Below are 24,246 nucleotides of genomic sequence, written 5' to 3'. Positions count from 1 at the left end.
TGACGCCAGAAGGCAGTGTCCAGTCAGAATACCCGTCATGAGTATACAGTTCTCTCTTTTTAATGATAGAAGCAACTTTGTTAGTCTAAGATTGTAACATCTACACATAATCTTCGACACTTTACAGCCCGCGCTTGAACGCACGCCTTTCCTGCTTGGTCATCATGTGCACCTCTTGCCTTCGTTTAATCTCGCCCAGTCTAATTGGGACGTCTACGGAGCAAGCTTCAAGGGATGCGCCCTTTTTAGCTAGTTCATCCGCTTTTTCATTCCCATCTATTCCCATATGCCCTGGGACCCAATATAGATGTATGCTTCTCCCTGTCCCGATTCTCCCCAGGGACTGCTTACACTCTAACATGCATTTAGATGCTGTGCTATGCGAGATTATTGCCTTAATTGCTGCTTGACTGTCAATATAAAAGTTTACACGATGGCAGCTTGGGCTCTTTTCTTCCAGGGTTTCTACTGCTTTGGGTTACGGTTACTATTTCCGCTTGGAAAACGCTACAGTAATCCGGCAGCACAGTATACCGCAGACCCTACTCCTTCCACTACTTTGGAACTATCTGTGTACACATGTATCGTCTCGTCCGCCATTTGAGCACCCTTGCGCCAACCGTCCACCTCTATTCCTTATAGTATTTATCTATTTCCAATTTTGATTCACCCTAACGTTCTTTCAAAATAATATGATTTGCCACGAAAAAAAAACAACGAGCAAACAAATCACATTTCGTGTAAATATTTTTTTATATATAATAAACATGTACTATATACTAAATAAATACTAGATGTTGTATGTATGTATGTTTGAAGTATCGAAGGAGGACATATGTATATGCTTATCGAATTGACGTAACCTCTTGTTATGCAGTCATTGATAATTTTCTGCGTAGAAGCAACCTTGAACTTGGCAAAAAAGAAAAAATGTAAAGATGTGTATATATGTTTGTGTGTATATACATATGTAGTAATAGTAGTAATAATAATAATAGTAAGAATGAAGCAGCAATCATCAAAATATATGTATTTGCTGTGATTTGTTAGCGTATACCTACAGACATGCTTAAATTTTTTTTTCATATATCACTCATTTACTTCAATAGTGTCATAACTCAAAAAACACAATTTTCCAGGAGAGCAATGCAAAGATTTTAACTGCCATATGTTGCGCAAATAAAGGCATATTTTCATTTTTATAGTACGTGGTAAATTTTAAACTGATCACAAAGATTTTTTTATTCAACATAGATCATCATATTGGGTACGTTTATATGTTATTAACTCCAAAGTTGTGTTTTTTGAGTTATGCCACTATTGAAGTAAATGAGCGGTATATGTATACGTACATTATAATTACAATTTTCTTAAGGGCACCATTAAATAGAGTAAATGTTAGTTTTGTTGCCTGGCTTACAATGAACAAATTTAGTAATTGAAATTGGCACAAAATTTGTTTATAACAAAATAAACGTATGTGTGTATGTATGTATGCAGTATGTATATGGAACTAAACAATTTTGCGTTTCGACAGTACAAAAAAATGACAATACATTAAGGGCTGTGAACTGCATAGCTAAGCAAAAAATCCGGATATCCGGATTCGTAAATGGAAAATCCGGATATCAGCTGTTCGGATATCCGGATACGTAAACGGAAAATCCGGATATCCGTATGTCCGGATATCACAAAATATGTTTGTAGATTATTAATATATATAAAATAAAAAAGCTACAATTTTACAAAAATCACCATTTTTTTTTTTTTGTTATTAACGTTAAATAAACATATGTACATCAATTTGTTGCTTTCACTGGATATCCAAAAATATGGTTGTTAACCGGATCTTCATAAATCTGGATATCCGAATAGTTTCTCAAACGAATATTAACCGGATATTCATGCCGTTCGGATTTTATCCGTATCAACGGATATCCGTATGGATATCCGGATATTCGAATATGCGGATAGTCCCAGCCCTAAATACATTTAACGAGTATAAGCAATTGTGATTTTCAATGCAATAGAATGTATGTATGATATATATAACAGATATATATAACAAATTATTTTATAATAAGCACAAATCGGTTTTTTCATAGTTTAGCAACAAAAGAGCATACATTTATTTTATTTCTTTTTTTTTTTTTGTAGTTTTATTTTAAGCGTGTTTATGCTTAAATATAGTACTGTTACTATTTTTATTTTTTTCATTACCCTTTTCTTATATGTTTTTAATAGAAATGAGCAGTAGTTCTTGTGTTTATGTTAAATAGTTTTTAACAACCACATTTTACATATAAACTAGGACATAATTTTTTACAGTAAACGGCTTTTCCTAATATCTTTCCGTACGCTTATTGCGCGTCCAGTACTGTACGGCACATAGTGGATTAGTTTTGAAAATTTGTGTCTTGTAGCTAAATTTATAGGAAAGATATATCGATTTGAAAATCTCATTTCAAAATTCCGGGATTTCGAATTCGAATATGTAGTTTCTTCTACGTAAAACAGCAAGACAGAATTTACAATCGGTTATAAATTTCTTACAGCTTTTATTTCGAGATTTCACTTTTAGGGCCGTTTTCCTCATCCACCCAATAAAGCTCAATTAACTTACCGGGAAGATAAGATATTCCTCACTTTAAAGTCAACTTTAACGATTTTCATTTTCTCATCTGCCCTGTAAATTAAACCTTGCATTTGATGAAGATACGGTAACGTCATATGAAAACTATAATACGTTTACGTTAAAAGTGTGCTACTTTTTTTGTTGCATACATTTAGGCTTGACATGATATGCTTTAATTTAAACCTAGGAATAAATTTAAAAGGGCAGATGAGCTGCCGGTAAATTTTTCCGCCCGGTAATTTAAAAAGATCATCAGCAAACGAAAATTCACTTATAGGCAGGATAAAGTGAGTGCTTTTTTTCCTTTCAAGGTAAATCAATCCAGCTATTCGAGTTCCGAATCAAATTTAATTCTCTATGAGATTTTATGAAATTTTTCACATTTTTAGCTCTTCAAAATATTTTGTGAGGTTTTCGTGCAGTATTGCTTTTTTTGTAAACCAGTTCTTGCCGTTTCGAATTCAGCTTCTCAAAGTTGTCGTTGACAGTTCAGCTTCTCCAAGTCTTTAACAAAAGCGATTTTCATCTCGAAAACAATTTTTTTTTCTCAATACTTTTTCTTTTGCGATTTTGTAATAATCATATTCATATTTGCGCTTTAAAATTGTTTCTGATTGGTACGATTTATTTTTTACGCAAATTGCTACCAAAACATACCCACTGTGCATTATTAAGGCATTCCTCTTTTTGGTTATTGTTTCCCCTATATACGCAATTGGAGTAGCGTGTAAATGCAATCTTATGTAACGCTAATAAATTTCATAATTTTTTTGTTTTCTGTTTAGCTTTTATAACAAGCTCGTTCAATTTCATAATATGCCGCCCGCAAAGTGGGATATCTACCTATCTCGGTTGTCGGTGCGAAAACAATCGGTTTCATCTCCGCAAATAATTGAAGAATGTTCTTCTTTTGGTATTGAGCTGAAGTTATTGGTACATAATAGCGGCATTCTAAAACATTTTTTCGATTTTTTGAGCAAACCCTTTAAACAACATTCTTAAATAATTTGCTTGGATACGAACCGTCAGCCGAGATATAGAGATCTTTCACGCAGCTTTCCTACGTTTGCTTTTCTTAAATATTTAATTGTTTTCCTGTTTTAAATTTGTTCTAAATTTTATAAAGGCATATACATATAATAGAAATTTATAATAATTTCTGTTAAGAAACAAAATTCATTATATGCATTGCTAAATATTCGAATTTGATCTTTTATCAGATAATAACATTAATATACGTATACAAATTTACACACAATATTCTATGTAATACATATGTAGTTTCAGTTTCGTTCTATCGTGTCGATTTTAAAAAAATAATATATGTGCCCCATGTATGTAGAAAGCACAAAGAAATGTCGCTGCTTTTCCATCACATTTCCTTTGAATTAATTTTGTAGTTACATTGCCAACTTTCATTTTGATTTCACTATTGGATTTACCCAATATGTAAATATTTATACATACATACATAGATGTCGCTTGGCATGTAATATATGCATGTTGATATAATCGTAAGAAAACTAATGTATTGTAATAAAGTGTTAGAAATTTATCGTCGCCCCATTACAGTGCCCGGCTTAGGCAAACCACTGCGTTTTAGTGTAGTCGTTGTTGGCGGTCGCAAACCTGATGGCTTCGGTATACCTGTTGAACCTGTTGTTATCTTAGTCAAGTGTAATGTGTTTGTATTCGCTGTTGTGGCTGACTTCGTTGCGACAGGCTTACCAACACCCACGCTGCTGCCACTGTGTAAGCTACCACGAGACGAAGCTGAGGACATACTCTGGGTATAATCAAACAAATAGGCGTTAAAGCAAAAATTAACAAGATTCAATTAAGTAAATAAGTAGTTAAAGTTAACTAACATCTGAGGGTGAATGTCTGCCGCCATCTGAGTCCGTATCATTGGATAATGGCGCTTGTGGCAGCGGTGGCATACCTTTGGTTGCCAAACTATTCAAACTGTAAAAACCGGAAGAGGGTCGCACAAGTCCAGCCCGTTTAACACCAGGCGCACGTAGACCTGACATCAATTTGGGAACTTTGAAAACAGTGTCGTCAGCCTAAAAATTAAAAGATATATTTCAATTAGAAATAAGACATGTGAAAAAAGAAGAACATTTGATATTCATTTGAATAGAAGCTGAATGACTGGAAAAACTGGAACATTGTCAGTATAGCACTGCGGATTCAGCATGACCATTTCGCTTCATTTTTCCCTTAGGGCACACTAATTTCAAGCTATACTAAGAGCATTTAAGTTGCATACCTGTTGTGTTGACGCATTTGTAGGTCCCCCATTCACTACGGGCTGCAAGAAGAATGAAACCTCATTTATTACACAAGTAAGGATCAGCATAAGCCCAATTAAATTACCTGTGTACTATTGCTTTCCAAGACGGTGGGTTTCTTCAAACCGAAACTAGTCGTACGTGTCCCAGGTAAACCATTATTGCCATTACCATAAAAACCAAAATTACTGGATAAATTGTGGAAAGACTTTGATTTGGTGCCCATAGGACTCTTAATTTCTTCACCCGTTTTCTTTATTGGTTGCGTTGCTACGTTGCGACTGAACTTAGTAGACACAACAACCGCCCCAATCGTCACATTGGTCTCAGGACAATCGAGCATTCCTGCATTGCTAATGCTTGAGTTAGGACCCCTCAGCCCAACAGATGCACGATCTAAATCGCCCGCTGAGGTAGCTTTAATAACAGTCATTTTTTGTAAGCCCGAAATGTATCGTGGACGTGAACGAGAACGGAGCCGGCTTGGCGGTGCATCTATTGGTTTCACATTCTCCAGTTTTTCGTTGCCTGCCAATGTCAACGGCGGTGCGGCTATCTCTGGCAAATTATCAATATTTGTTTGTTTGTCTTTCGGTTTTTTATAAGTTAGGAAATTAGGATTGAGTTTTGATGTCTTCGACGCCGCCGGTTTGTTTAAGCTATCTTGGCCATGATTTACTTGAGCCACAGAATTTTCAATTTCAGTATCGATATCAGATTTATTATAAAAGACTGCAGCACCAGCGGCATTCTCCGTTGCTTCACCATTTTCTACACAAGTTATGTAATCATCATCAATGCAAGGCACATTCACCGGAACTAAACCATCACTCGACGTATTACGGCCTTTAACAATTTTTATTGTCTTAAAACGATCGCGATCACGTTCACGCCTCTCAGAGAGTTTGTAAGTGCAAATACCGCTATAATTGTTTGTGACCGTTGCTGCTGTATTACTATATAACGGACCATTCTTTCCCTCAACAGTATTTCTAAAACTCGTTTCATCTTGTTCACCGTTTTTACATTCAGTCTCATAGTTTGTCAATGCCTCAGTCGAAACATTAACTGCGCCGCTATTTTCTGGATCGTTATCCTCAGGTTTATGTACAGTAAATGAAGCACCCAAAGTGTGTGAATGATGGTTGTTGCTGGAAATTGTTGATAAATTTATATTATCATAAAGGCGACTACGTCGACTAAGTAAACGTTCACCACCACCGGTACTGGTCGTTATTGAATTTGCCGCAGATGATGCAGTTAGCGAAGCAGCTGTTGTTGGTGTTGGTGTCGATAGACCAGAGGGCGCCGAAATGTCGCTCAAAAGTGTGCGCTTGCTTTCCGTGCTTGCGTTAATATCTGCTCTTGTATAACTACCATTACTACGCTCAACACTCAACATATCATCGAGTTGCATATCCGCTGGCGTCTCATGTAGCTCATCAATTTCGCCATCGTGTTGTAAAGGTGGCGCTTTTGTCAAAGTAATGGTATCACGATTAAAACGCCGTTTTATTGTCTCCAACGATTTCTTCATTTTTACATGTTCAGCATTCACTTCCACTTTACTAAATTCCTCAAGCATATCCTCAAATTCTTGATCATTATTACTAGCCAATAGTTCTTCCTCTGCATATGCCAAGTCTAAAACATTTTGCATTTGTAAGGCATCTGCATTTTGTTGTTGCAGCTGGAGCTCTTGCGTTTTCGCGCAACATTTTTCATATGTCTCATTGGGATTTTCAATATCATCCAGCATTTTCTCAATGCTTTCGAGGCGTGGTAGAGTGCCAGAAAATGTTTGACTATTCACTTTCTTTACGCCCAAATCTTGATTGAATGTGTCACTTAAGACGCGTGTGGCGTTCAATTGTTCCACCGCACACACGATTGGCGAAAAATTCGCCTCATCATCGCCAGCTAATTTTGATGTAGTTGGTGTGTGTTGCTGTGCACCATTGCTGATTCCAGCAGCATGTGGTGTTGATTCGTATAATTTGTGTGTATCACCTCTACTTTCATGTATATTTTCAGGCGTTTCACAACGTGTTTCTGTTTCTAGACGTGTATCGGGTGTTAATTGTTTGCATTCAAATGTTGCATTTGCTTTTGCTGTTGGAAGACATACCGTTTCATCCATAGGCCAGGGTTTTTTGAATGTCTCATTGCCAGATTTTGCCAATGATGTAACAGCTGCGACATCAATGCCATTATCGCTGCTTTCACATAAACTACTTTCAACTAGTTCGAATGTGGTATCGCTGATCACATCATCGCTAAGCAACATTGTACGATGCATTATGTTGCACTTGATTTCCGCCAAACCAGTCACTGTTGTTGTATTTGTCATCGTTGTTGTTGTGGCGTTACGCTGTTGCATTTGCTCATCTTGCATGCTCTCTGTAGAATTATCCATAGTACTATAACCAGAGGCAGTCTTACTCAAAGCCAGCGATATATCATCAATTTGTCCAATGTGTGAATCTTTTATAAGCGTCCCATCACCTGATAAAGTTAAGGATTCTAGAGCTTTTCTATCACGTATCATATCGCTTAATGTGTAACCATCACTTGTTGCTTTATTTGCTAAATTGAAAATGTCACCACCATTTAGCACTGGCTCATTAAAATCGAGACTTTGAGTTGATTGTAAAAAATTGATGTTACTGAAATCAGCTGATGTTATTAAGGAGTTATTCATTCGATCCATTGACACTTCCATGGAGGAACATATAGAAGGGGGTGGAGAGGTGTCTTGCAAAAATGATTTATGCATTGTGGTGACAAGTCCGCCAATTTCCAAATCGAACATTGGTTGTGGTGTTGCAATGGTGAATTTTTGTTGATGTTGTGTTTGTTGCTGGGGTCGTGTTGAAAGTGGAGTTTGTGGTTCATTATTGTCGGAAGTGTATGGCTGCAAGTGAAAATCTCATTAGAACATGAAATGGAAGGAATACAATCATACGGAATATATTTTATTAATTTCATATAAAAGACAAGTTTCAAATTACGAAATATTTTCCGCGTTAAACAAGACCGAGCTGGAAACGTGCAGTCTCAAATTACAGTGCCTTGTAGCAGCTCTCTAAAAGTTTAAAAGCTGCCCATAATCAGTTTCAGAGATTTCTAAATATCCTTAGTTCACGTGTTTCTCGTCCATTGGTTATAATAAAAGCTCAGCATTTCATGAGAGAAGACATACACATTTCAAGGGTTCGGAAGAAACCTTTATCGAGGGATTCAAGGGGTTGTGTAGCGCAATATATAGCTTCTCCAACGCAATTGTCAACCTCACCTTCGAGCGGCGAATCCCGTTTCACTAACAGACGAGGCTATGGCGACCCCAAGCTCCTCATGGAACTTGGGGCTGGGGAGGGAGGGATGGCCTGAAGGTTCAATGTGGCCATATAAATCGTTCCCGAGATGGTCGGGCTAGCACCTTAATGGTGCTGTGTTATCGTATCGGATCTGTATCCGACAAAGGATCATCACATCGATAACACTCCCCAAAGCCTTCGGGGAGTAACCTAATCGCTACAACAACAACAACAAACCTTTATCGATATGCAGAAGATTCTTGATATGTTGTTGTTGCATCCAATAGATACGACCACTCAAACATTTTCAAGAATATCCTCTAACGGAAGTCGAAGAAAACTTACAGCTTCAACAGCGGTGGACCAGAGAGAGAGTGGTGCTAGAGGCGTTGGTTTCACATTGCAACAACAAATTAAATGGGGTTACACTGATCGAAGTTAAGCTAGAGTGACGCGTGTTTAGTCTACGAGTTCAGGGTATTTGTCTTTGGAACGGGCAATTCCTGGCATAGAGGTGCGAAGCTCTTTTGTGGATCTCACTGAAGCCTTATTTATGCTTTTTTCATACGGCTGAGTTCTCAGGTGCTGTATTTTCTCATAACGCTTTCGGAGGTGACCTCTTAGATCCCTGGGGGGGAGGGCCTCTTCAATCAGATGTCTGTTGGGATGCGCAGGTTTCTGGGTATTCAACAGAAACTGTTTGTTTAGCTTTTCATTTCTCTCCCTAATGGGGAGTATTCTCGCCTCATTGTGTAGATGGTGTTCTGGGGACATAAAATCAGTACCGGCCCTGAGAGCGGTGTTTTGGAGGTCTGTATTTTATTCCAGTGAAAAACTTTAGGCTCGGCGACCATATCGGGAGCGCATAGTATGCTAGCGGCCAGCCAACTTTGTAATTGGTAATGAGCGTATTGTCAGCTTTACTTCAAGCGCTGCCGGCAAGAGACAAAGGATTTTAGGTACAATTGCGGATGCATGGTCGAAAAAATGTAAATTCTGATCGAACGTAACACTCCGTATTTTTATACTCAGCTGAGCAGAGCTCAGAGTATATTAATTTTGTTCGCATAACGGTACCCCGTAACGGCATAAACTAATCGAGATAGATATAGACTTCTATATATCAAAACGATCTGGGCGAAAAAAAGAAATTCATATAGCCATGTCCGTCCGTCCGTCCGTCCGTGAACACGATAACTTGATTCTTAATGAAATTTGGTATGCTAGTTCCTGGGCACTCAACTCAGATCGCTATTTAAAATGAACGAAATCGGACTATAACCACGCTCAGTTTTTCAATATCGAAAATTTCGAAAAACCGAAAAAGTGCGATAATTCATTACCAAGACGGATAAAGAGGATGGGTTGGCCTTATGACGCAGAATAGAAAATTACTAAAATTTTGGCCAGTGGGCGTGGCAACTCCCACTTTTAAGAGAAAGTAATTTAAAAGCTTTTCAATATCGAAAATTTCGAAAAACCGAAAAAGTGCGATAATTCTTTACCAAAAATGGATAACGATGAAAAGTGATAGGTGGGTTGGACCTTATGACGCAGAATAGAAAATTAGTAAAATTTGGGACAGTGGGCGTGGCAACTCCCACTTTTAAGAGAAGGTAATTTAAAAGTTTTGGGAACCAGCATCAACACTAGCAACAACATCAGCACTGAAATCCAGCGAAGAATCAATCTTGCCAATAAATGCTACTTTGGACTAGGTAGGCAATTGAAAAGTAAAGTCCTCTCTCGGCGAACGAAAATCATACTCTACAAGTCACTTATCGTACCCGTCCTGCTATATGGGGCAGAAGCATGGACCATGACAACAGCAGATAAAGCGGCTTTGGGAGTGTTCGAGAGAAAAGTTCTTCGAAAGATTTATGGACCTCTACGCGTTGGCGATGGCGAGTACCGAAGAAGATTTAATGATGAGCTGTACGAGCTATACGCAGACATCAACATAGTCCAGCGAATTAAAACGCAGCGGCTGCGCTGGCTAGGCCATGTTATGCGAATGAAAGATGATGCTCCGGCCAAGAAAGTGTTTCTATCGGGACCCGCCTATGGAAGCAGAGGTAGAGGGCGGCCCCCACTCCGTTGGAAGGACCAGGTGGAAAACGATTTAAACTCCCTTGGTGTGACCAATTGGCGCCGGTTGGCGGAGCGAAGGAGCGACTGGCGCGCCTTGTTGGACGGCCACAACCGTTTAGACGGTTAAGCGCCAATTAAGTAAGTAGTAAGTAAGTAAGTAATTTAAAAGTTTTTCAATATCGAAAATTTTGAAAAACCGAAAAAGTTCGATAATTCATTACCAAAGACGGATAAAGATGAAACTTGGTAGGTGGGTTGACCTTATGATGCAGAATAGAAAATTAGTGAAATTTTAAAAGGTAATTTAAAAGTTTTGCAAGCTGTAATTTGACCGCTGAGTACGTAGTGTTCGGTTACACCCGAACTTAGCGTTCCTTACTTGTTGGGTGTAAGACAGTCGTTAGCGTAATGCCATCGACGGGGATGTCCAATACGGCCTACATTTGTATGCGTATGTCCTAAGATTCTATAGATATTCTGTTATGCTTGACTGTATAATTTCGGATATATAAATGCTGAGTCTAAGAGTGTGTTCATGTTATAGCCTCAATGCTAGCTGTCAGTAGAGCTTCGAAAATTATAGAAGAAATATCGTGTTAAAGGTGGTATAAAACGCATCACCTGCACTCAGCATCTGTGATACTATCTAGGCTCCAACATGAACGCACTCTAGCTTATACAGCTCCCAAACGGACTGTATTTTTTTTTACAAGAATACGTACAAGTTAAGGCTAGGCCGTATACTTACAAGATGTTGTTCTAGATTTTGCGCTGGCTTTCTGCGTGGACGTGTAAATGTTCGAGAATTGAGTTTGTAGGCTAATAATACGTTTGACATATATTTTATTCGTGTTGTCCATACGTAGAGCGTTCGACAGTTATGAAGGTAAAATGAAAAATACAAATAAAGATATATTCGTTAGTGAATGACATTGAGTATCGCTACATTCAAGCAATGCGGTACAGCACTAAACAGACAGGAAAATGGAGACCATTATTTATAAAAACGTATATGTTCATTTGTATGATTTCAATTGTGGGTACATAACTACATATGCATATTTAATTGCAAATTATTTGTCGATTGCGACTTGAGTAAAAGGCTTAAAAGAGCGTGGGCTTCATGGTCAAGCAACGAAAGATTTACTGAAGAAAAAATGGTTAACAAAATTTGTAAGCTATAAAGAATGAGTCATTCATTTAGATCTTATTTTCTATTCTCATTTTATCATGCCACATGAGGCAGTTGTGGCGTAAATGCAACGAGATATGTGCCTATGAGAGACTAACCCAAGTTCGCGCAGTTGATCAGAAAAAAGAAAAATATATTTTATTCTTATTAACTCGCTTTGTGATACCATCAATTGAAATTTATTTTCTTTTTTGTAATAAACTGAAACCGAAAGGTTTTATGTCTGTAGGGTAAGGATATAATCAAAACATTGTAACCGCGGCAGTGTTGTTGTCGTATCGATAAGGTTGCTGCCCCAAGGTTTTGGGGAGTGTTATCGAATCGATTGTCCTTACGCTCCGGTAACACAGCACCATTAAGGTGCTAGCCCGACCATCTCGGGAACGATTTATGTGGCCACATTAAACCTTCAGGACATCCCTCCCTCCCCACCCTCAAGTTCCATGAGGAGCTTGGGGTCGCCAGAGCCTCGTTGTTAGTGAAACAGGATTCGCCGCTGATAGGTGAGGTTGACAATTGGATTTTGAGAAACTATATATTGCGCTGGAAACCTGAAGAGTGGTGCTACACAGCCCCTTGAATCTGGTATTTTAGTCGCCTCTTACGACAGGCATACCTAACGCGGGTATATTCTGACCCCCTAACCCGCTGGGGGGTAACCACGGCAGTCTTGCTGGACTGCACCGTATTGACACCATGTAAATGATAATCCTTAGCGGAAATGATAAAAAATGGAACTCGAACCACTTTTTAAAACTTATTTAAGCTTGACCACATCCAGTAGGTTTCTTCTTGTAGCCCATATATTAGGTATGTTATGATTGCATATCATAAATAGCAATGCCTCATAATCAATGTCAAAATAAAATAGGTTCTAAATTTAATTAGGTCAAAAAGCTGAACTTGATTATGACCATGCACCAATAAGTTATTGTGGCAATCATGAGACTTCGTCTATATTGTCATCATAAGAGGAAGATTTAGGTCTATTTGTGGGCTCGAACTATAAATGTTTCGTCTAAAATCTTGAAAAGTCAACAACCAAGCGAACTTTTGTTAATACCCTCAAATTTAAGAATTTATGCATTATTGAACACATATATGAGCCCTTTATTTTGAAAGTGGTATGTCATTTCCAACTCATGGTCTTAAACGCATTGTTATTTCTAAACGAATGCATATATAGATGGTTCTACAACTATATACTAATAATAAGAATTGCATCTTTTGGCTATTGGCAGGAGGCGAGGAGAGATACCAACAAATTACCCCTGAACTTAAACGACATGAAATGACTAATACCACTTTCAAAATAAACGGCGCATATCTTTATCGCAACAGCATGCTGTCACTACAGTGACAGCATAATATTTGTAGTAATGTACATACAATCAAGTATACATTACGGAAGTCATGAGCCACTTCTGGTGTGGTAAGATTTTACCAGTTTTTATCAAGTACCTTGTTCTTGTTGATATTGCGCTGGCAGAAGACAATTGTTGCTTTTCCATTGTTGTAAAATATTTGAAACATCATCGTGTGTTTTGTCTTCCAAACAACTGCAAATAAGTTATAAATCAATAAAAATATGCAAAGCAAAACAAAAGCGTTACTAATTGCCCAAAATCTACATACATAAAAGAATCATCTTTTAGCGCTTCATCGATGTCCAAAATGTCCATAGTTATACTTTTGCGAAATTTGCTTTACGTGCTGAACTTTTGTGTCTTCAATACTTTCATCCACCTCTTCGTTGCCAGCTTTTCAGTAGAGGGATTTTCCTACTGTGTCTAATATGTATTTATGTATTGAATAAAGGAAAAAAGGCTGAAATAAGATAGATAAATTCTTCGAAATATTTGTATAATAAATCATAAAAACGGAATTATAGAAATATTCAACTGGAATAATATGCGTTACTCCAATTCTCCGTTTCAGTTTCTTCAAATGCCAATTATGAAAAGAGTATAAAAAAAACAGCCAATTTTATTAGGTCTTTTTTTAGACGTGCTATACTTTTTCTTCATTCACAATACGAAAATTATGCAATTTTTATTTCCACTTTTATTTTGTACGTAAAGATGAAAGGATTTTCTAATTTTGAAAACAATTATTCACCTATTTTAATAAATAAAATACAAAATATGCAACTTTTTCCAAATTTTTATGCAGCTGCTTGTTTGGGTGATGACAAAGAACTAAGTAGAGATGGGTGAAATTTGCCAAATTCCTCTACCAAAATTTTATCGAGTTTTAGAGTTGCTAGTCGAAAAAATAGCTGTAGAGGCGGATTAAAGGGACAATTCACAAATTACACACGGAAGATTGGCATTCACGAGTTCAAAATTGCTTCGTTCTGCGCATATACGTCACAGTTGACTGCTTGAGCGAGTGAAAGAAAGAAAAAAACAAGAGCTAAATGAAAATGACGTAAAAATTGCGCATGAAAAAACACCTGATCTTTGGTTTACATGCGCAATGCGCAATCTTGTTTGTATGATTTGTGGGGCCAATTAATGGTGACTTATAACCATAAAACCATAACCAGATAAAACAGCTGATCGAACCTACCTTACCCTACAAGAAACGCTGGTAGTTTTACTAATACACTCACACTTGTAATTGACAATGCTGATCCTGCGATGACGTAAACATTGATACTCAAATTTATGTATGTTCGTTTGATCGCTCACGCATGTCCGCATGTACCCAACGACAGCCTATAATCAAGAAAAAGGACTCAAACTGGGAGAGCTTCGGACACCTGGTACAGAACAAAAGAACATACAGCAGATACCATTAAAGGCGAATTAATGGTGACTTATAACCATAAAGCCATAACCAGATAAATCAGCTGATCGAACCTACCTTATGGAAAGGAAAGTAATCGATTAATGGTGCCATACCATAACGCTAACACGTTAGCCAATCAATTGGTTTTTGGTTTCTCGCCATATCCATAACCTAAAAATATTTGAGTTGGTGAATTTAATAACTTTTTTTAGATTTTCTTCATTGTTTTGGATACGTTATGACTAAGATACTTATTTTTTGGAATATGTTTGTAATTTTTTGCGTTTTCATCATTTTTATAAAATTTTCACGATTTTTAGGTTAAGGCACCATTAATCGATCACATTGAGATGGTTATTGATATGGGTATGGTTACGACTATGGCGTTAGGGTTAAAGAAGTTTAATTTGGCTTTTATGCATGTGAGACAGATACATAATTCTCAACGGAATTTTAGGTATGCGAGAACAGTTTATCCGAATTAATCATGTTGTCACTACTGACTGTCATATGACAATCAAATGATTATCACGGTTGTTTTGTTATTTTTTAAATTCCGCCATTTTCAACCGACGAAAGCCATATAAAAAATAAGTTAAAAAAATGAAAAAGAAAGCATTTCAAAGCTCCATGCTAAAAGAAAAAAAATCGAAAATAATATTAAAAAATACCAAAAGCTGTCGGAATATGTGGGGCGCACTCAAAAAATTGATACGCGAAAAATAATAGTGGTTAGTGGTGATTCATTTTTAAATGTGTTTCCGCATGAGGAAAACGCTCTTCTGTTGTTTTGTTATTTTCTGAATATAAATTGAACATTCTGAACTCGAATTCTTATAAAACAATTTATTTTAAACAAATAAGAAACACGTATGCTTTTATCACGTACAAAATTAAAAACGTAATGAAATGAAGCAAATAAAAAGCAAAAAGCATTGTTTCATTTTTGGCGGAATATAACAATGGTCATTTATGATACTATAACAGTCAAACCTGATATCTACAGTAAAATATCATTTATGACAATTTTTGATAGTTAGAGTGTCAGCACTGATCCAGGAAAATGAATGAGAGTGAGCAGTACGGCTATATACTTAATCAGTAGGCCATGTTGGTGTATAAGAAGGAGACAAAAACTCACACGTACACAGTTGTTTACATCACATTTGCGCAAGTCCCCTTAAGTTTGTGATAGAAAGTTTGTATGAGACGCTGATCGTTAGGTTGACATTGCTGACCATCAGATGATTGTCATTTGATAGTCAGTATTCTTGTAGGGTTAGGGAAATCAATGTAATCGATTAATGGTGCCATTCCATAACGCTAACGCCATAATCTTACCATAGCCAACCAATTGGTTTTTGGTATCTCGCCATATCCTTAAGGGCGAATTAATGGTGACTTATAACCATAAAGCCATAACCAGATAAAGCAGCTGATCACACCTACCTTATGGAAATCAATGTAATCGAGTTAGCGTTGTGGTATGGCACCATTAATCGATTACATTTATTTCCATAAGGTAGGTACGATCAGCTGTTTTATCTGGTTTTGGCTTTATGGTTATAAGTCACCATTAATTCGCCCTTTACCCTAAAAACATTTGAGTTGGTGAATTTAATAACTTTTTGTAGATTTTATTAATTGTTTTGGATACGTTATGACTAAGAGACTTATTTTTTGTGAAATATGTTTGTAATTTTTTGCGTTTTCTTCATTTTTATGAAGTTTTCAAAATTTTTAAGTTAAGGCTCCATTAATCGATCACATTGGAGATGGATATGGATATGGGTATGTTTACGACTATGGCGTTAGGGTTAAGGAAGTTTAATTAGCCCTGAACCCTTAACAAAAACGCTTCGGTAGCTGAAGAAAGCTGCAAATTCTTTCAAAGTTTTCTCAAGGCACTGTGAAAGCTTCAAAGCGAACCAGTGTGACCACACGCCTACCATTGGACGCTTATCATTGCACGGTGAACTAGTTGTTTGCAACGACCTGGACCCGTATCATGTTTAACGATCAGTGACTAAAAATCACTTTCAGTCAAACGATAACTTTGCAATTATTAAGCTTTATCCAAAGAGAATAGATATATATTATCTGTGAATATATATTCTCATTCTATATATATTTTCTTGAACATAACTTCTAATCGTAGTTTAAATAGCTAGATTTCAAATAAAAAAAATCCTTCGACAATCGGCAATAATGAACGAATACCGCCTCTGAAGTGTAATCTCTATTTCGAAGCACGAAATAAAAGAGAAACGTGATTTGACACACAACCCTCGTGTTCCAATGGTACATGAACCAGATACCGATAAAGATTTAACATGCAAATGCAACAAAAATAGCTATCATTCGGTAGCAAAATCCTGTGCCAGATGAATAATTTTGCATGTAAATGCAACAACAACGATTTGAGCCATATAAATCCAGATAGAAGTCTGGTTCAATTTGTGAGCCAGATAATTTGTAAATTACTTCTTTTTAGGTTGGCAACACAGCCTTTAGTATACCTACTTTTTCAAAAATAGATGTCGCCGCTTAGCCTTTCGCCGTATGAGTTAAATGAAAAACAGCGGCGACATCTGCCTATCACATTTCACGTGTGCGAAAATTTCACGACATCTGCTTCTCAAGTCTCTCAATGATCCAGAGCATTCCCGTGAGAATTGAGCGTGAGCTGGAACTCACTGAAAGACGGCAAATGTGAACCATATGGAACACGAGGAAAAAGTCTTGTTGCTGAGCAACTTCCTTTTGGTGTTGCGTAAGCAGCATTTTGTCATTTCATTTCAATTATTTCTAAAAATTTATTTTATTTATTGAAAATTCAAAAAATAATTAGGAAATTTTAGAAATATGACTGATAAAAAAATTGTCTTCAATATAAACAAAGAGTTTTCAATCGGAAAAAAATTCACAAAAACCAGAGTGTGACAACGGAAGAAAAACAGAAAAAAGCAAGTCGTCGAGCAGAAGGAGCTTGGAGCTCGGTACCCTTCCACTTTCAGCTACGAAAATGTTTGTGTAGAAACAGCGACTTAATGTGGGCCTAGCCCGGATGAGCTCAATTTACGGCCTTTTCTTTATTTTGTTTTAACTATTATATTTCAACTTTGGCAATCCTTTTCTTTAGCCAAAACCTCTTAATTCACATCCTAAAATTTTGAGAAAAGTGTCGAAAGATGCGACTACCTCATAGTTTACATCGATTAAATGCCTAAAAAATAACGAGTGACGACTCTTATTATATTTATCCTCTTTGATAATATTAATAACGGCTAGATATTTCGATCGGTTATACCATACTGTTGTAAATATATGAAAATAAAAATTGCTTCTCGCCTAGCATAGCTTATAGCGAGCACTCTGCCGTGAGCCTAACACTTTCAAAACTTATACAAAGAAATTCTATGCATTACTTCTTGTTTGGCACGTTGATATTTAAATTTTTCTCACCCAGCTCAATGAGTTTAAGGAATTCAGGGCTATTGTGGTCTTAAGCCACGCAAGGTAATTGAAAACTAAGTATCTTGGCACAAGAAATATTTTAACTCGAAGACAGAAGGAAGCAAATGCAAAATAGATTTGATTTCGGAAGAAATGTTTTGTATAAAATTATTCCCGTAGGTGTTAGCAGAACCCCTGAGGCCTTGGGTCAAAACTCACACTTAGTCAATCTAGGCTCTGATATTTAGCTTAAATGTTAAGGGAAAAAGTAAACATCTATAAAAATAGCACTAACAAAATTGCTTAGTCTCATTTATGGTTTACTGAGTTTTCCACATACATATTTCGGCAACACCAGAACGCAAATTTTGAACCGTTTCTTACTACAACCTAACTGCACCACTATACATTTTATTTCATTGTAATCAACAACATAATGCTAGAACCAAAAGCTTTGTGACCAAACCTAGGTTCACAACGTTTGGTTGGTGAAAGACATAGAGTTATCCTATGTCAAAATGTAGTACCATTTTTGGTTGCATGCACATATATTTGTTTGCTCAGCTTGAATTAAAGGAAAGCCTTCACTATGTTTAGTAAAGTTTTACATGGAAACATCCTAAAATTTTGTATTTTATTGTATTTTTTGGCCCCAAGTGAAAACATGGTGTGGCAACCGTGTTCGCTTTACCGAAAATGTCTCACTTGTAGATACGAGGTTAATGAATAAACGGGACGATGTGTTAATGCATATTATGCATGTTAAGTTTCTACATAGGTATATTGTAATTTATTCTGTGAAAGTATATAATGTAAACAAATATGTATATCAAGAGGCAACACTTTTTTACTATTATCTTTACTTATTTGCGCTTACAATTCTTTATTTTTCAGTTTTTCCTTTTTCTAAACAACAGCTGTTGTGTGGTTATTTCGATGTAACCACCTACTTTTGTGGGTCAAAAATTATCCGGCTACTTTCGCGGGTAGAATACCAAAAGGGTGTAAAAGTTACCGCATGATTTCGTTACCGTGGTGAAGAATGTTGTTACCACACTAGAATCGGGGCGTTAATCGAAATCAATGAAAATTTTCTTTTGACTTGACATTCTTCTGTACGGCGAATTGATAGAATTCGCTTTGCAACCACCTGGTATGGATTCGCCTTGGGCTATACATTAAGCTGCAAACATTGGTGCTTTATCGCTAACCGTATCGGTAACCTTATAACAGCTGATTCGACCAACCTTATGGAAATCAATGCAATCGATTATTGATGCCGCTAAGGTCGTAACCGTATCGTAGCCAACCAATTGTTTTTTGGTTTACCGTCGTAACGATAAACAGCTGATTACGTTAGGGATACGACATACGGCACCAATGACTCCCGCTTTAAGCTGGATACATTGGTGCTTTATCAGTAACCGTATCGGTAACCTTTTAACAGCTGATTCGACCAACCTTATGAGAATCAATGCAATCGATTATTGGTGCCGCTAAGGTCGTAACCGTATCGTAGCCAACCAATTGGGTTTTGGTTACCCGTCGTAACGAAAAACAGCTGATTACGTTAGGGATACGGATACAGCGATACGACATACGGCACCAATGACTCCGACTTTAAGGTCGGCTGTCAGGCGAAGCGTCGCAACAAAGCCTATGTAAGTCTGGCATTAAATAAAGGAAACAGCAACCCTGATTGAGATCCACAAAAAAGTCCACATTCGAGAATAGTGTTTGCTCGCTTACTCTCCTTATACGATATTAAATCAGCGAAAATTTTGCAATTGTGCCTTTCTCTTTTGGCACATTAGCTACTGTTTTTATTGCTTCTTCTTCAAATTTTTCAGTAGGTTCCAAAATCCTCGATTTCATTAATTGTAAAGAGGAAGAAAACATAAGCACAGCAACAGCAGAGTAATAAAAATTGATTTAGAAATAATTTCGGATATAATAAAAACTAAATTTAAATTAAGTGTTGTGTGCGCTACGGTATTTGCATTTTATCTTAATAATACATTTATATTTTCTGCAAAGGAACCAAAATCAAGTAAGTTTTAATGGATGTATTGCATGTTTGGTAGCATCTGCGTTACAGTGAATGATTCAATTCGTGCATGCAATTTCTTTTGTGATTGCGGAAAAGTTATGTTATAACATGTTTCAATTACTGTTATGTTGTCTTTTAATGCATGTTTTTTGGAAAGGCAAGAAAAATAGTCGCTCAGCATCAGGTGGGGTAAATGTTTTTGTATGTAAATGAACATTGCGAAAAATGTGACTATCGCTGCTGTGATGAAGGTGGTCGTTGCGAATATTTTTCCCTTTATATTGCTGAATGTTTGACTTAAACGGAGGGATTCCATTGAAAGCAGAAAAAGAAAGAATTTTTCTGAATTTCATATGAATCGTAAATAAATCAGGTACAAATTCAAAGTAACTTATACCTGCTTTAAATGACGTTTATGTATATGAAAATGTATGCGCAATGAAAATTTGTATTCGGATAAATTCTGGCTACGGTTCGATGTGCCTATCGTACACCTAGATCAATGGCAGCTAACTCAAAAAACAAATTTCGATGTTATGAGTACCTTCTAATGGAACCAATTCATTTGGTTCATGTGGAAAGTGCAGTCAGTTTTTCGCGTTTTCTGAACATTGTTATTCTTTGAGTTGATCGCTGTTTTGATCTAGGTGATGTACGTAGTTAAATATTTGCTTTGTTGATATCATGATGTTATTATTGGGGTTTTCACAGTTTGCAATCTACGACTTGACTGCCACGTTTGATTAGGTTTAAAAGTTTATAATATACAATCACATGTACACATGTATATATGAAAGAGGGAAATTTTACGAAAACCTGTTGTCGAGATTAACGTATTGACTGATATTATTGCTGTTGTTGTAGCTTAGAGTAGTGTTATCGATGTGGACAGTCCTTTGCAAGATCTATATGCGGTTCTAACGACCTTGGTACTAGCCCGCTGATTTGCTAGGTACGTCGAGCTTTCCGGTTGTTGTTGTTGTTGTAGTGATAAGGTTGCTCCCCAAAGGCTTTGGGGGGTGCTATCGATGTGATGGTCCTTTGTCGGATACAGATCTGGTAACAGCACCATTAAGGTGCTAGCCCGACCATCTCGGGAACGATTTATATGGCCGCATTAAACATTCAGGCCATCCCTCCCTCCCCACCCCCAAGTTCATTAAGGAGCTTGGGGTCGCCAGAGCCTCGTCTGTTAGGGAAGCAGGATTAGCCGCGGATAGGTGAGGGCGTCAATTGGGTGTGGAGCAGCTGTATACTGCGCTGGCAACCTGAAGGGTTGCGCTACACAGCCCCTTGAATGTGGTATTTTAGTCGCCTCTTACGACAGTCATACCTACCGCGGGTATATTCTGACCCCCTAACCCGCTGGGGGAGAGCCAAATTGCTTCTAATGAGCTTTGCGGACGTCTTCCCTTGTGAGAGAGCTAAAATAATTCAATACAACATAAAGGTTAGCAGTGGTATGTTATCAACATCGCAGGAACTCTGGGATCACAGTTTCGACGAATGCTTTAATGCTATATGTATGAAATTACAAATCGTGAATGAATATTTAATGTACCGGACAAGCAAAGGGTATATCAGGGGACAGTCTACGTAAGAGTCGATTTGGTCACAACGCCCAGAGAGAAGTAACAGTATAGCGCTATATTTGAAGTCGGTTCGCTTTCTATTCTGCAACAAAAAAATTTCAACGGCCAAAACTTCCAAACGCGTTTGGCATGACTTGTGCAATGACATTTATGTTCAGTGTTTATTTAGGGCGTCCCTACTCCACATCAACCACCCTTGCACATCTTCACGTCTCTTTTTTAATCATATATGTATGTATGTTGGCACCATCATCACATCTTTGTCAGATCCTCCATATTCGCATTATACCAACCATTCACCGCCAACTTCATAATAAAATACATCATTCATAATAAAAGTTTACGCCGGTTGGTTTATTGTTGTACTATTTTGTTTGCAGTTAATATTCTAAACGATTTATTAAAAACAGAACAACAAAATGGCTCGAGGACATCAAAAGATTCAATCACAAGCTAAAGCACAGGAGAAGCAAGCAAAATTAAAGAAGCAGCAAGGTCATAGTGCAACTGATCAGAAAAAGGCAGCACAAAAGGCGCTCGTTCATGTGTGCGCAGTTTGCAAGGTACAATAATAAATGCTTTTATATAACTATAACGTTCAATATTGAATTTTTTTTTATTTATAGTCTCAAATGCCAGATCCAAAAACGTATAAACAACATTTCGAGAACAAACATCCCAAAAATGAGATGCCAGCAGATTTGAAAGATGTGTAAGATGCATTTTGCTGATGTAGTTGTCACAAGGCGCAGTTTTTCATTTATTTAAAAATCGCCAAAAGCTTCTATGAAATTTCAATAAACGCGCAACAGTCTAACGACAATTACATTTACTTAACTGACGAAATATTCTTGTTATAGTTAGAGCAGCTACACAAATGATCTACTCTTGCAATGACAAAGCAGATTTTTTTATTTATTATTTTTGGTAATTTATTTAGCAGTAATTTTTGTGATGCAAAAAAAAAAATTGCGACACAATTTATATGAATTTTGATGACGGAAATTTGATCATAAACAGTATAGCTGCATTCGACGCTATCGCTACTGCCGCGCTGCCGCTGCTTTACTTCCGGATACATCATCAACTTCGAAAAATCAAGCAAATCAGTAGTTGTTAGCATTGTTTATTAAGCAATTTTATTGTATTCGCTTTTTTATAAAATGTAATACATAATTCTCTCATCCATACATAAAAACATATATACTTACACATATAATTTTTCAACTTTTCTTTCGGCAATGCTTGCAAAACTATTCGTTTTCATAGATTACATTTGTCTGTAATTCTTGCTACGGATTTTTATAAAGCCCACTCACATCCCAATTGTTGAAAAAATTCATATGTAGTTGAGTAGTAAAATAAAGCTTAACGAAAGAATATAAATAAAAAACATTTAATAAATAAATAAACGTGAAAATACATTTTTTGTACTATGTAAATTGTATATCAAGTTCTGATTGCAATTAACTACCAACCAACACATTGGCTAATTTGATTCTTTTCCTATCGTGTAAATTTGCAAACAGACACACATTACATATTTTAAAAGTAGAATAACTATGTTATAATTGATGTATGATGAAATTCAATAAACATGATTTGAATGAAAAAAAAAATATTAAAAGCTATTACAGGGAAGATTTGAGGGACATGGGAATTTCACGCTCTACTGTTAAAAAATTGTACCACATAGCCTACTTCACTTCTGTTTTCTACAATGTGCAATTAATTAATAGTTCATCATACTGACGAAGTTTCTTAGATGAACCCAGCTTTTGTTGTTGTTGTTGTTGTAGTAGTGCTTCGCTCCATCCAATAGGTGCGACGAAGGACGCAACAAATTAAAAGGGGGTTACACTGAAATGACAGCATTTGAGTCACACTTTAGATTTCATTAGAAGCAAGCTACACCAGCGGGTTAGGGGGTCTGAATATTCCCGCGGTAGGTATGCCTGTCGTAAGAGGCGACTAAAATACCAGATTCACGGTGCTGTGTAGCGCAACCCTTCAGGTTGCCAGCGCAATATATAGCTTCTCCAAACCCAATTGTCAACCTCACCTATCCGCGACGAATCCTGTTTCACTAACAGACGAGGCTTTGGCGATCCCAAGCTCCTCATGGAACTTGGGGGTGGGGAGGGAGGGGATGGCCTGAAGGTTTAATGTGGCCACATAAATCATTCCTGAGATGGTCGGGCTAGCACCTTAATGGTGATGTGGTACCGGAGCGTACCGGATCTGTATCCGGCAAAGGACCATTACATCGATAGCACTCCCCAAAACGTTCGCGGAGCAACCTTATCGCTACAACAACAACAATAACAACAACTGAAATAAAGCTGTAGTCATTGGTGCCGTTTGTCGTATCCCTAACGTATTCAGCTGTTTATCGTTACGATGGTAAACCAAAAACCAATTGGTTGGCTACGATACGGTTACGACCTTAGCGGCACCAATAATCGATTGCATTGATTCTCATAAGGTTGGTCGAATCAGCTGTTATAAAGTTACCGATACGGTTACCGATAAAGCACCAATGTCTGCAGCTTAAAATACCAAATTGATTCAAGGGGTTGTGTAGCGCAACCCTCTCAAGGGGTTGCCAGCGAAATTTATAGCAACCCAATTGTCAACATCACCTACCCGTAGCGAATCCTGTTACATTAACAGCCGATGCTCTGGCGACGGTAAAGGACCATCAACATAGATAACACTCCCCAAGGCATTCGGAGAGTGTCCTTATCGCTACAACAACCAGGAAGAACTATTAAAAAAGTAAACATGCACGTGGCGCATAAATTCGAACTTCTTTATTTCATACAA

At 37.1% G+C, this 24,246-nt stretch overlaps 2 protein-coding genes across 7 annotated transcripts; one reads left to right on the top strand and one right to left on the bottom strand.

Moving 5' to 3' along the window:
- Positions 1-734: 734 nt before the first annotated feature.
- On the bottom strand, positions 735-13,753 carry ssp2 (short spindle 2). 5 transcript variants are annotated; one of them, XM_067790119.1, is made up of 8 exons: positions 13,648-13,753; positions 13,165-13,356; positions 12,991-13,088; positions 11,086-11,156; positions 5,015-7,843; positions 4,908-4,949; positions 4,504-4,701; positions 735-4,421 (listed from the first exon to the last, which is right to left on the bottom strand). In XM_067790119.1, the coding sequence occupies exons 2-8, from the start codon at positions 13,209-13,211 to the stop codon at positions 4,188-4,190; spliced, it is 3,519 nt and encodes a 1,172-aa protein (XP_067646220.1). In that variant the 5' UTR covers positions 13,212-13,356; positions 13,648-13,753; the 3' UTR covers positions 735-4,187. The 5 variants fall into 5 exon arrangements, with proteins under 5 accessions (XP_067646220.1, XP_067646221.1, XP_067646222.1 ...); XM_067790120.1 differs by having other exon boundaries at positions 13,165-13,319; XM_067790121.1 differs by having other exon boundaries at positions 13,165-13,313; positions 13,648-13,714.
- Positions 13,754-19,641: 5,888 nt separating this feature from the next.
- LOC137233739 (zinc finger protein 706-like) lies at positions 19,642-23,047 on the top strand. 2 transcript variants are annotated; one of them, XM_067757067.1, is made up of 3 exons: positions 19,642-19,828; positions 21,831-21,983; positions 22,047-23,047. In XM_067757067.1, exons 2-3 carry the CDS (start codon positions 21,840-21,842, stop codon positions 22,134-22,136), a joined length of 234 nt encoding a protein of 77 aa, XP_067613168.1. In that variant the 5' UTR covers positions 19,642-19,828; positions 21,831-21,839; the 3' UTR covers positions 22,137-23,047. The 2 variants fall into 2 exon arrangements, with proteins under 2 accessions (XP_067613168.1, XP_067613167.1); XM_067757066.1 differs by having other exon boundaries at positions 21,801-21,983.
- Positions 23,048-24,246: the final 1,199 nt, after the last annotated feature.

The sequence above is a fragment of the Eurosta solidaginis genome, chromosome 5 (assembly GCF_040869045.1).
Source record: "Eurosta solidaginis isolate ZX-2024a chromosome 5, ASM4086904v1, whole genome shotgun sequence".
Taxonomy (NCBI): Eukaryota; Metazoa; Arthropoda; class Insecta; order Diptera; family Tephritidae; genus Eurosta; species Eurosta solidaginis.
This window is presented reverse-complemented; position numbering and strand designations above follow the sequence as displayed.

What these genes read in the sequence shown, in the direction of transcription:
- ssp2 (XM_067790119.1), bottom strand. Translation starts at nt 13,211, where the DNA reads ATGGACATTTTGGACATCGATGAAGCGCTAAAAGATGATTCTTTTAT. An exon ending in CTAAAAGATGATTCTTTTAT is followed by an intron (nt 13,089 to 13,164) that starts GTATGTAGATTT and finishes ACTTATTTGCAG; the next exon opens with TTGTTTGGAAGACAAAACAC. An exon ending in GCAATATCAACAAGAACAAG is followed by an intron (nt 11,157 to 12,990) that starts GTACTTGATAAA and finishes ACGTATTATTAG; the next exon opens with CCTACAAACTCAATTCTCGA.
- LOC137233739 (XM_067757067.1), top strand. Translation starts at nt 21,840, where the DNA reads ATGGCTCGAGGACATCAAAAGATTCAATCACAAGCTAAAGCACAGGAG. An exon ending in ATGTGTGCGCAGTTTGCAAG is followed by an intron (nt 21,984 to 22,046) that starts GTACAATAATAA and finishes TTTTATTTATAG; the next exon opens with TCTCAAATGCCAGATCCAAA.